This window comes from Tigriopus californicus, chromosome 5, assembly GCF_007210705.1.
Source record: "Tigriopus californicus strain San Diego chromosome 5, Tcal_SD_v2.1, whole genome shotgun sequence".
Classification (NCBI taxonomy): domain Eukaryota; kingdom Metazoa; phylum Arthropoda; class Copepoda; order Harpacticoida; family Harpacticidae; genus Tigriopus; species Tigriopus californicus.
Genome location: NC_081444.1, coordinates 9,811,860 through 9,824,131, shown reverse-complemented (window position 1 = coordinate 9,824,131; position 12,272 = coordinate 9,811,860). Strand labels below are relative to the sequence as shown.

The window sequence follows — 12,272 nt, the reverse complement described above, 5'->3', positions numbered from 1 at the left end:
TTCAATAATTTCTCATCCCTGTCCCTGGTACATATATTTAGAACCAATGTCATCAGAATTCCTTTGCATTGTAAACTTTATGACTGCCTGAATATCAAACCTTCAAATTGCCCCTATGATGGGTTTCATAGGAGATATTGGCATCTTTTAATTGAATTTATTTAGTTTGCTCAAGAATTGGGCAAAAAAACAAAATTAGTCACCCTTATGAAATGATGAATTTGTAATGGTGCCAAGCCGCGACTAGCCTTCACAAATTTTGGGAAAAAGTGACGAAAGAATTCCCTCTTTTGCTCAAACTGCAGAAAATGGCATTCTAGCAAAGCAATGGTTGTCATAAGGCATGTTACCTGCTCGCGACATGCCATGAAAGCAATTTCTTTTCCAAACATTATGTGATCCAGGTCACTAGTTCTACATAAGATTTTGAAAGAATTAGCCAAAAACAACTCTTGCGCATTATAATTCAATAAAGAGAAATCGACCCAATTAGCCCTTTATTTGGTAGACACTGACTCACAACGTGCCCTCTGAAGTGCAGAACGTTAACCCAATTTCGTGCAGCATAAGAGGGCTATAGAAAGATAAATCCATTCTCGAAGTCTGAATGGAGTTTGTCTGAACTGAAAGTCAGACTGTAAAAAATGGCCAAATTCTTGAGTCCAGGGCGGAAAGAAATCTGGGCTTAATCCATTAGATTCATAGCCGAAAGGCCATGAAACAAACTATTTGGTAGTCAGTTCCTTTTGGTCTGGCTATTTTGAATGTAACAAATGTGGGGATTCATGACAAATATCAGAGTAGTCCAAAAAGATGAGCCCACAGAATTATTTCCTTCATTATTATGGATTTTTTTTTTTGCAGACTTCCTTACCGCTACCGGGATTGGAATCCCAGCAGTTCAAGACGAGAAGATTATTTATTTTACTTGACTTTTATTTATACATATATTATTTGATCGACCAACGAATTAGAATTGGCTAATCTGGCTAACCCTTGAATATAAGGTTGATCCGGAATTTTAGTCAAAAACTTATCCAAGTCTGACTTAAATCCTGCTATTGGATCAACGCCTACATACGACCTACGAATATCAGAGGGCAGCAAATTAAACAATGATGGAGCCCGAGAAAGAAGAGAGTTGGACTCCATTGTTTTAACTAGCCTGGATTCTCGAGGGCTTGAAGGTGCTCTCAAAACGCACGTTAAGCCTCTACGGTCACTACAATTGACCCTAAATCCTGGGTTGGGACAAAGCTCATGAATGCTTTTGAAAACGTACAATATCAGATACCTTTCGTACCATCTCTGAATACTGTACAATCCCAACCTTTCTAAACTCTCCCAATACAAAAGCTCTCTAATATCCTCAATGTTCCTAGTAAAACATCTTTGGACCTGCTCGAGCTTTTGCAAACCTGCTGAACTTATTGGAGCCCAGATGGGTGAAGAATATTCAAGATGCGGCTGAACAATCGACTTGTACAGAGTTAGCATCGTGACACTATCTCTGGACTTAAACGTACGATATATCCAACCACATGTTTGAAAAGCCTTACCAACTTTCAACTGGATATGCTCATTGAACTTTCCATTATCTTGGAGGACTTGTAATTTTATTTTGATTTGGAGATTGCATATTCAATTTCACACATCTATCCTTGGTATAGTCACGTAAAGAGAAGCTTTATTGGCTTTTAATTAACTTGTGGTGGAGAAGATTATATCAAGGATTCTATCTTACGCAAAGTTACATTTTGATAATAAATCAACAAAAGTTCCAAAATCGGACTCTGGAAGCCCGTTACATACTCTTTTTTCTTTCTCTTTTTTTTGGTTAGTTTTTTCACGGGCTTTTTTTAAACCACTACAGGGAATGTAAATCTCCTGTACTATTAAAATGAAAGGTTATAATTCGTCTATTTATTACCTTCCAGACTTTATATAATATTTGGTCTACCAACGAGTTTGACTTGGCAGACCGAGCTAGTCCTTGAATGTAGGGTCTTTCTGGAACGCTATCTAAACATTTATCCAAGTCTGACTTGAAAGATGCTACCGGATCAAAAAGGCCTACGTATTCCCTACGAATATTAGAAGGAAGTAAATTAAACAATGAAGGAGCCCGACAAAGAAAAGAAGTAGACTTCAATGTTCGAACTAGCCCTCTAGTTCGAATCAGACTGAATTCTCGAGGGCTTGAAGGTGCTCTCAAAAGGCACATTAAGCCTCTACGGTCATTAGAATTGACCCTAAATCCTGGGTTGGGACGAAGCTCATGGATACTTTTGAAGACGTACAGTATCAGATACCTTTCGTCCTTCTCTGAACACTGTACAGCCCCAACTTTTTTAGTCTCTCCCTATACGAGGGCTCTTTCATTCCTGTGATGTTCTTAGTGAAACATCTTTGGACTTGTTCGACCTTTTGTAAACCTGCTGAACTCATTGGAGCCCAGATGGGTGAAGCATATTCAAGATGCGGCTGAACAATCGACTTGTACAGAGTTAGCATCGTGACACTATCTCTGGACTTAAATGTACGATATATCCAACCACATGTTTGAAAAGCTTTACCCACCTTCAACTGGATATGCTCATCGAACTTTCCATTATTTTGGAGGACTACACCTAGATCTTTCATGGATGAGACCTGCTCAATATCTTTACCTCCATTATCTACGAGTGGAGTATTCAAAGGAGTTGACCCGAAGGTCATTGAGCGGAATTTCATTCCTTTTAGGGCCATATTACTCTAAGTAACCCAAGAATAAATTATTTCTAGGTCCTTTGCAAGGCTACTGGAATCTGGGCCATTCCTACCAGAAACTAACTTTGTATCGTCAGCATAAGAAGAGAGGCTGGCAGTAATACTAAGCTTTTGAAGCGGGCAACGAATATTATAAAAATGACAAGATCATCAAAGTGCTCAAATTGACTAACCTTGTCAATCTCAATAGACTCATCTTCAGAGCAATGTGCTGTTGCTTCTAAACTCAGTGGGGTTGAAAACACACCAGAGAACTGATCTCCAAGCATGTTAGCCATAGTCTCTACATTGTTGGCTAAGAAAGTACGTAATTGAACTTGGGTTAAAAAGATCTATATCATTTTGGTAGGCTCTAAGAGACTGGTCGACCTCTGCAGCTGATCGATGATGAAAACATTAGTAGAAAACCATCAATAGGTCGGTGAGCAGATGGATCTTTACATAACTGATACAATTGTTAATGGCTTCTCCATCAAACTCAAAAGGCCCAACAGGGTATTTCATCTTTCTCTTAGAGTTCTTACCACCTTACTCTCAGTTTGTAACTGGTCATTTTCAATGGAGGCCTTAATCTTATCCTAAATTACGTCTAACCTTTTTTGGAGACTACCCACAATTACTGGATTCGAGCTGCTCTTAAGCCTTTTTGCTCGTTTGCAACTCGAACAAAGTCTTCCTTTATTTTAGAATTTTTGTCCGTGTCCCACCTTTCGGAACACATTCAGAGATTGCTAGACTGAAGCAAACTGCCTCAAAAACTGAAACTGCATCTATGGACGATTCCTGTTTCAGAATTGAAGTCAGGTCAAGTTCTTCTAATCTTTCTATAATCAACGGCCAATTTTCATCTTTGAACTTGAATTTAGCCAGACCGACCTTTTTGGCCGGTTTTACTCTAGAGCACGCCGGCTTTTGGGTAATGGTCGACCCTATCTCAAGAACATGATGATCTGACAGATTACTAGGTGTCACATGGACATACTGGATCAGATCAGGGTCATTGGAAAAGACCAAGTCGAGAACGCTATTCTCTCTAGTGGCTACACCAACATGCTGGGAGAAATTGCGCAAGATCGCGAATTCTTCCAGCTTTTCGAAGGACTGAGATGTCGATTTCAAAATGGTAATATACCCATCAGGACTAACCTCCCACTCTACAACGCTAGCCGGAAAATTAAAGTCCCCTACAAAGAAAACCTTTGAGCAAACTGCCTGATCCAACTCATTTCCAGTGAATTGGAGCGCTGACATAAAAGAGCTTACTCAAAAGAACGGGGCCTGTACATTGTTACAATAGACAGATCAAGCCCTCGGATATGACAAACTAAGACCTCTACTTCTCCATTCGACATTTGCACATGATTAATGTGCAAATCATTCCTAACATATACGCATACACCCCCATATGGGAATATGGGATTATTTGAAACCAACTATGGTTAGTTCTTCATCTAAGACCCCTGGTCGAAGCCAGGTTTCTGTCATGGAAGTGAATGAAATATCTCTTTCAACGAATAGATCTTCTAAGATCTTAACTTTTGTGCTGTCTTTTTTTTAGAAATCAGACAATGCACATTCAAATATAGCCCCTTTACGGGCCTCTCTTTTGACGGACCAAGTTCACAAGATCTTGGACCATTCTCTCTAACCGTAAAAAATCCCTCTTATCAACAAAGCTACGTTCTACTGGAGGCAAAGCATGAGCTAATGGGGATGGTTGGGTTTGAGGAATGGGTTGGGCAGCTCCATGAGAATAGGAACGTGTTTTGGGAATAGGGGTGGAACAAGGAATATTGGGAAGGAGTTTTATAGGAATGAGTGTAGATTGCGTATTTCTTATGGGGAAAGGAGGGCATTGTGAGAGAGAATGGGAGGTAGGAGGAGAGGGAGGGAGGAAGCTAAATGGGTTAAGGAAGGGGGATGGGGTGGGTTTATGCTTATGAATAGGGTCAGCTCTAAAACTACGAAACTGAGCTTGTCTGTACCTTTGTTTCCTTTGGGTCCCTTCTACGTGGACAAAGGTGTACCGGTACACCGTATATTAAAGCACGTCTTAAGTCTCATAGACTGACGGCACATGTACGGGTGGAAAAAAGGACAATCTACCTTTGAACATCCCTTCTTCCTATTGTACTTCTCAAGGTCGAACTTGAGAAGTTTTTGACACCATTTAGGGTGGTCAATCTGGCAGCCTTTTCCTTCATGAGGACAAGGCTGCTTTCGATAAACAGGACAGACTGTTTTCTCCAAAACTATGTTATCCTGCTCTACTGTAAGTGGAGACACCTTTTCAACATCTACATTGGTCAAATCAGTCAGTCAGTTAGTCAGTTTCGTAATATGGGCAAATAATAGACACTCAAAAAAAACTTTAAGATGGGAGTCGCTCATGGGCTGTTTGTTTGCCTTATTCTTCACTAAGGGGGGGGGGGGCATTTGACATGTGTGTTTTGAAAAGCTATAATACAATTCTGATATGGGAAAAGGTTCATTAACATTAAGTCAAACAGATAGTGGACGGTGCTAGTCATATTTTACAGATAGAGGTTCAAGCTTGGTTTGGCTCGGCTCACGAATCGAAATACTGGTCAGCTATAGGTTGTTATTTTTACACTCAACCCATTCAACCATGTAATCAAACATGTCTAAAAACAGACGTAAGTAAGGAACGTGGTAAACAAACAACCCCGTGATGACTTATTGTATTGAGAATTACATCCACGATTCTGTTCAACAAAGTGCTAGGAAAAGAAGTTAAAAACCTAAAATCCAGCTTTTATCTTTTTCAGCCAGATGTTGGGCAAACTGCCTGAAACGTTGTTTTTGGGAAAACCCTTTTTTGTACCTTCTTAACATTTTTCATGCCCACTTGTGGCAAAAAAGCTTGGAAAACAGAAACCAAACTGGAAATAAGGTTATAAATATGAACAACCTTTTTGATGAGATCGAAAATGGTCACTTCAAAGCAAACCCCAAAATGACTAAATTGACAAAATTCTCAGGACACCTCAATTCTTATTTATTTCATAACATTAACATTGCTTTGAATTTTTCAACACGTGAGAAAATATGATATCATCTTTTGAGCTCTTTTTAAACAATTTTACGACTTTCACCATAAATCCTACTTTTTTTAAATCTCTTTATGACTGATTTTGTTACTTTCCTGGCTTTAACCATTTTTTCACCCTTTGGTTAGCCTTTAGGCTGATTTTTTCTACCTTTTTTCCTAGATCTAATAATGACGCAACTCAAGTACCAAGATCATCATCGGACTCGGAAAGTCCGTTATCGGTAGGGAATGGACTGAGGCGAACAGCCCAACGAGCCCAACCCGGATTGAAGGCCTGAAAGAACAGGATCTTTTAGCTTGCTTGGCCAGTCATTTCTGGAACGTTCCGATCTTCGAAATCAGGCTAGCTGCTAGCTATCTAAGTACGCACCCTACGTACGTACTCGTACATACAAGAACAACAGCTGGCTAATATTAAATCGAGCCAGTCCGCCGTCAGACCGGTCAGACCGGTGGCCAAGAGACCTGCCCACACCCCAAGTTACACACCCCAAGCACGAGCGAGTCATCACTCAGGAACTGTCAACCCTCGAATCCTCGAACCCGTGAATCCGTGAACCCGTGATCCTGTGATCAGCGAGTAGTGAGCCGTGAGCCTGACCACCAGCCTAATACTCATCACTGCCTGAGCCAAGATCCTAGATGAGTTGGGCGTGGGCGTGGGCGTGATGAGTGAAGTGCAATTATATATTTATGACCTGGCCCAGGGCATGGCGGCCCAATTCTCGCCACTCTTGGGCTTCCAGCTGGACGGGATCTGGCATACAGCCATCGTGGCCTATGGCCGGGAATGGTTCTTTGGGGCGGGTGGCATCGAACAGACCCTGCCCGGACAGACCATGCTTGGAGCGCCGCTCAAGACCCAGGCCTTGGGACGCACCCAGGTCACGCAGGCGGCCTTCATGGCCTATTTGGACACATTGGAACGGGAGCGATTCCGCGGGCAGCGCTACCATCTGCTCCAACACAACTGCAACCACTTCTCGAGCCACGTGGCCCGCTATCTCACCGGGCAAGACATTCCCAGCTACATCCTCGAATTGCCCAACCGGGTCATGAACTCGCCCATCGCCGCCCTCCTCACGCCCCTCATTGAGAATGCCACGCCCCGGGGGCACGATATTCACGAGCCGCCCGTCCCTACGCCCGCCCAGGCCCCCTCGGACGCTGAGGCGATGTCGGATCGAGCTACGATCCGCGTCCATTTTCCCCCAGCCCACTATTTAACTTACCCGCAGATGATTGAGGTGGACAAGCTTATGCGGAAACTGCGTGAATTGGTCACCAAGCCCGGCAACGGCTTGGCCGAAACCAATCTGCTCAGCTTCCTGGGATTACTGACGGGTCAGAGCTCGCTCGAGGGTTTAGTGTGGACCACGGCTAAATTTGTGCTGACCTCGTGGCATAAAGAGGACATCTTTCCCGTCTTGGATGCCATCCGATGGATTACGGCCGATCGGCCCATTTCGGACGAGGTGGCCGAGGAGCTGCTCACGCTGCTTCACGCCTTGCTCAAGCCTGAATCCTCGCACACCAACCTCCAACTCGTCATCAAGATCCTGTGCAATTGTTTCATGCACAATAATACCAAAAAAGCCATGATTGCCCATCGCGAATACTCGATCAGTCAACTCAATGCCATTGTCGAAGAGGTGGAACTCATGCCCAACGTCCTTCAGATCGCTATCGGGAGCCTGGTCTTGAATTACTCCATAGCGCTAATCGAAAGCCCGGACTTGGAGGCCTCCATCCAGCTAGTGTCAGCTTTAAGCTCGAATTATCTCCCGAAATTGGACAACGCCGAAGCTTTATACCGAACCCTGGTGGCTTTAGGCACTTTAATTGCGCAAGACGCTGAATGCCAAGGTCTGGCCCAAGCCTTGGATTTGGATCAAACCCTGGCATCTTTGAAAAAAAAGGATTGCCCAAAATTAAGAGAATGCATTACAGAGTGTTTAGCCGTTCTGCGGTGATCCCAAGCCAATTGCTTTTGCATTGATATTTACCAGCTGGGATAGCTCCATAGACTAGGACCTTCTCTACTAGAGCCTTCATATCTTGAGTATCATTCAAGCCACGATGAGTTTCAATGGCCAAATAAATTAGCGAGTACTGCTATACTGGAATGAAATATATATTCTCTTTGTCACTTTATTATGTATCGATATTTTGAACATCAATGGCCTCGAGCTGAATAATTTGAGTTTCTTGAAGATAGCAGAGAAAATCTTGAAACGGTTTGTATCTGTGTAAGGCCGCTCTTGAGCCAATCATGATGAATTTGCATTTGGCCCGGGTCATGGCCACATTCAGCCGTCTGGCGTCGTCAAGGATTTCTCGGCCGGTATTTTCATTCTTGGCATTCAAGTCCGGGTGGTTGGTGGTTACTCGCGTGCGAGTACAACTGTACACAATAATATCCTTGTCCTGGCCTTGAAATTGATCCACGGTATTGACATCCGCCGTTTTCACTAACAACTGCCGCAAAAGATCCACTTGACTTCGGTAAGGTGCGATCACTCCCACAGAATGGTTTAAGCCCTTCAGACGTTGAACAAGGACTCTAACCAAATGCGCCTCCTTGATATTCCTCACTCCCTGTCGATTCACTTCCTCGTCGAATTGGACATTTTTTGTGTCCACAAAAACGATAGAATGCTCCAATTTGGAACACAGACAACGTGCGATCCAAAGGGGAGCGTTTTGGCCTACATTTTCAGTAGGGACGTCGATGGTTCGATTGGCAATTTCGTCGGAACCGCAGGTAAGTTGTTTATTGTACGTGAGGTGATTGGCGCAATTCATGAGCTCTTGGTTCATTCGGTATTGGATGCTCAAAGGCACCACATTGGACTCGTGCTCAAGCATAGCAAAGAGACTAACATCCATACCCAATGAACGAGCTGAACCACTTTGAACCACCGGAGGGAGTTGGTCAGGATCGCCCACCAAGATAAATTTGTGGCAGTAAAACAAAGGTCCAAGGGCAGCCAGGAATTGGGATTGAGCTGCCTCATCCACAATGCAAAAGTCAAACGTCCTATTCACGATAGCCGGATGATTTAGGCCCAGACAGGTGGTAGCCACAACCGGGGTTTGAGAGTACTTCTGATCCAAGGAATCGAGGTCAGGAAGGGTCTGACTGATTTTCTCAACACTGAATGGTTGAATATCGGGATGAATCCGGGAATATCGTCCCAAGCGGAGAAAACAATGAGTATGGGTCTTAAGTTTCAGGAGAATATTATCCACCGCAGAGTGCGTGTAGCTTGTGAGCAAGACGGACTTGCCCAAAGCCAACATCATTCTCACCAAGGCCACAATGAGTGTGGTCTTACCCGTCCCTGGCATTCCTTTCAAAGCAACAAACTTCTCGGCCATGAGTAACTTGAACACGGCCTTTTGTTGGACTCTGTTCAAGGACTTTAGAATGGGTTTGGCCACGTCTAAAATGTCTTTGGGCAAGCCCTTGGCAAAATTAACGCGAGTCTGTCGAATAATCAAGTCACGAAGCTCGGCGGCCCTTGGCAAATTTGACATGAGTTTGACTAGGTTAACACGACTAGAAGCCATCGATCCTTGGTACTCGTACCGATCCAAATGGTAAACCTTGTCAATGGAATCGTCTTGTTTCATCAAATCTCTATCCAAGGCGAGGGACAATTGATCCTCGTCCAACGTTGTAATAATCCCTTGAGAAAGAGCCAATTCGGTTTCACTGCTTAAAATCACAGTCTCACCTAACTGAAATACGGGAGGAAGGGGTCCGTTCGACTTAACGAAAGTGTGCAGATTATCACTGGATACTTTCTTAGGCACTAATCGCAATTGAGCGATGGCCGTATTCTGAGCCTGCCGTTCCGTTGGAGTCCGGCACCACAATTCTTTGAGTTTGCTGCCCTTGCCAGATTCTTCAGCTTCCATGGCGCACATGAGACTCCACTTCTTGAAAAATTGCAAATCGTCCTCTTGAAGATGAGACAAAGTTTGCGGGACCAATTCGGCCATGGCATGCGGAGCAGGAGGCACCGTATCGTTCAATTTCTGGTGCAAAGTACAGGCCATCAAGTGTGGGCACTGCCCACAAGCACGCTTCAGGTTGATGGGTTCGGGGAGCGGTGGCAATTCTCCACTTTCAGATGGACCGTTCTTTAAGTGCGAGGCCAGCTCGTTCCGTAATTGCACCAGACCTCTCATCTCGTGAACCCCCGCTCGTACTTCTTGAACTGAAGAATTCCGCAGGTACAAAAGCAGGCCAGCCTCGGGATCCGGCCGACGTTCGGCCATCATCATACTGTACATAATCACTTGACCACGATGTTCTGCAGAGCCCGAGGCTCGCCCTGTCTTCAATTCTAACGGCATGACCTTGCGATCTCGACCTTGTCGGTCACGGTGATGGAGTTTAACTTGGACGGTCAAGTCTATCTTGCCTTTCATACCCAAACGAGGCGACCATACATTCTCCTCGATATCACAAACTCGATCCACCTGGCCAGGCCAAATTTCCGGTTTGGGCGGGGCTCGGGTGGTGGATTGAGTGTGAGCGAAGGCAGGCTCCGGCGGCGACACCACACGCCCCAGAACATACCTGAAAAAGAGACCAGGATGATGAGCGATGGCCCAGAGGTGGCCAAAAGGTTCGGGCTTCATCTCACTTTTCGGTAAAATAAAGAATATGCGGTAGGAAGAGTTCCACTTCTTGACGCACTTCGTATAAGGTCATGGACAGTAACAGCATGTCCCGCAAGATGGCCGGACTTTGCAAGACCAGGCGTAGTTGTTCGTCAATGGCGGCTCGCGTCTGAGCTTGACGAGCCAGACAAATCTGGAGGAGCTCGTGGACTAGCGTTCCGATGAACATGGTTTTGGACGAACCTGCAAGGACAAGAAACATGGGCGGGCATTGATGGTGCTTTCGAGAGGCGGGGCTGGCTGGGAGGCCCCATTCAAACTAAGCCTACGGGGTCGAGGCATCTTCTGGGGTTATTCTTCACCGATTAGTTGGCGGTGCTACTTTTTTAACCTTAACCTAACCTTATCAAACCCAACCCAGACCTGACCTAACACGATATGAATAGCCCTTAATGTCTCTCTCTCTCAACTTTTTTAACAGTTTGTCACAAATTTAAAACTGAGCACCGCCAACTAATCGGTGGAGAATAGCGGTTATCGTCAGAGCCTGGCCTTGGGCAGGGTGTTGAGCCCATCCTAATTCCCGGTTCCACCCTTCTCTTTCTCACCTGATAAACCTTTAAAGCGTTCATTGAGCACGGCTTGCCGAGGACAGAACAGGGTGGAGACGACCGACGTGCCCGATACCAAATGATCCGGATTGACCACGCACAAACCGGCCCGGTCATTAATCAAGTACTCAACCTGATCCGCTTGTTCGGCTTGAGCCGGCGCCACGGCCGACGCCAACACGTGCACCACATCGCCCGGGTTGACCGGCGTGTGGACCCAAGAACCGGCCAAGCGGGCCAGCACGGGCACAGCCTCACCGCCGGGGGTGGGCAACGCGGGCTCCAATGTCAAACGCAACTCGGAGAAAAGTCGCTCGATGCTGCTAACGGTGTGTCGACCATAGCCCGCCACCCGAGGCGGCGGGTGGGTCGGCGCGGTGGCCGGCCGGGGCGCGGGGCTAACGGGTCGGACCGGGGATGAGCGTTCGACCCGAGAGCGCTTGGCCGCGGGCGGGGGTGGGGTGGGCTCGGTCAAAAGGGTGTGGGTGGATTGACTCTGGGCCAGGTGGCTGGGGGCGGGGCGGCTTTTGAATTTGGACAAAATAGAGGTGGACGTAGATTTGGGGTGGGTGCCCGAGGGGCGGGCGGGCGCCCGAAAATTCATGGCTCACTCAAGGGTCGAGTCAGTCGGTGGAGTGGTTCTTGGGCCTTACCCAGCCATCTTGGTTTGAAACGTTCGCGGGGAGTTGGTGAGTTAGTTAGGCGTAGCTCGGAGGAGGGTCCATGAAGCGGCCGAGAGATTAGTCAGTCATCCCGTCCATGTCTAGTCCGTAGTCCCAGGTTGAAGCCACGAGTTAAACCAGGGCTGGCATGTTTGGGCGCCACCATCCACTTCTTTCCAACTCACCCGTTCTGGGTGTTAGGCTTAGTCTTGGCCGCCGCTCAAATCCGTCCAACTTGAGTTTGACCTACCCCCAATGTCCTCCCTCTTCAGTGTTCTTCCACATGGTCTCGATAAATTCTCCACCGATTAGTTGGCGGTGCTTATTTTTAAATTTGCGGCAAAATGTTAGAAGGTTTAAAGAGAGAGACTTCAAGGGTTATTAATATCGTGTTAGATTAGGTCAGGAAAGAAAGGGGTGAGTGGGGTGGGGGGGAGGGGAGGGTGACGTCACAGTGACGCGAGATACCTCGTCATATTCTATCCACTTGATTAGTAAATAGTATCCACTTCAATTTATAAC

The 12,272-nt window shown here is 45.8% G+C and overlaps 2 protein-coding genes across 3 annotated transcripts; one reads left to right on the top strand and one right to left on the bottom strand.

The window, feature by feature from the left end:
- The first annotated feature begins 6,238 nt into the window (after positions 1 to 6,238).
- LOC131881043 (uncharacterized) lies at positions 6,239 to 7,996 on the top strand. Its single transcript, XM_059227800.1, has one exon. The coding sequence runs from the start codon at positions 6,511 to 6,513 to the stop codon at positions 7,813 to 7,815; it is 1,305 nt and encodes a 434-aa protein (XP_059083783.1). The 5' UTR covers positions 6,239 to 6,510; the 3' UTR covers positions 7,816 to 7,996.
- Positions 7,959 to 12,012, bottom strand: LOC131881042 (DNA replication ATP-dependent helicase/nuclease DNA2-like). 2 transcript variants are annotated; one of them, XM_059227798.1, is made up of 3 exons: positions 11,086 to 12,012; positions 10,501 to 10,720; positions 7,959 to 10,433 (listed from the first exon to the last, which is right to left on the bottom strand). In XM_059227798.1, the coding sequence occupies exons 1-3, from the start codon at positions 11,690 to 11,692 to the stop codon at positions 7,997 to 7,999; spliced, it is 3,264 nt and encodes a 1,087-aa protein (XP_059083781.1). In that variant the 5' UTR covers positions 11,693 to 12,012; the 3' UTR covers positions 7,959 to 7,996. The 2 variants fall into 2 exon arrangements, with proteins under 2 accessions (XP_059083781.1, XP_059083782.1); XM_059227799.1 differs by having other exon boundaries at positions 11,742 to 12,005.
- Positions 12,013 to 12,272: the final 260 nt, after the last annotated feature.

Excerpts from the sequence above, each read along its gene's own strand:
- LOC131881043 (XM_059227800.1), top strand. The coding sequence starts at position 6,511 with ATGAGTGAAGTGCAATTATATATTTATGACCTGGCCCAGGGCATGGCG.
- LOC131881042 (XM_059227798.1), bottom strand. The coding sequence starts at position 11,692 with ATGAATTTTCGGGCGCCCGCCCGCCCCTCGGGCACCCACCCCAAATCT. Across the intron at positions 10,721-11,085 it reads ACGCTTTAAAGGTTTATCAG|GTTCGTCCAAAACCATGTTC; the intron begins GTGAGAAAGAGA and ends TTGTCCTTGCAG. Across the intron at positions 10,434-10,500 it reads ATTCTTTATTTTACCGAAAA|GTATGTTCTGGGGCGTGTGG; the intron begins GTGAGATGAAGC and ends TCTCTTTTTCAG.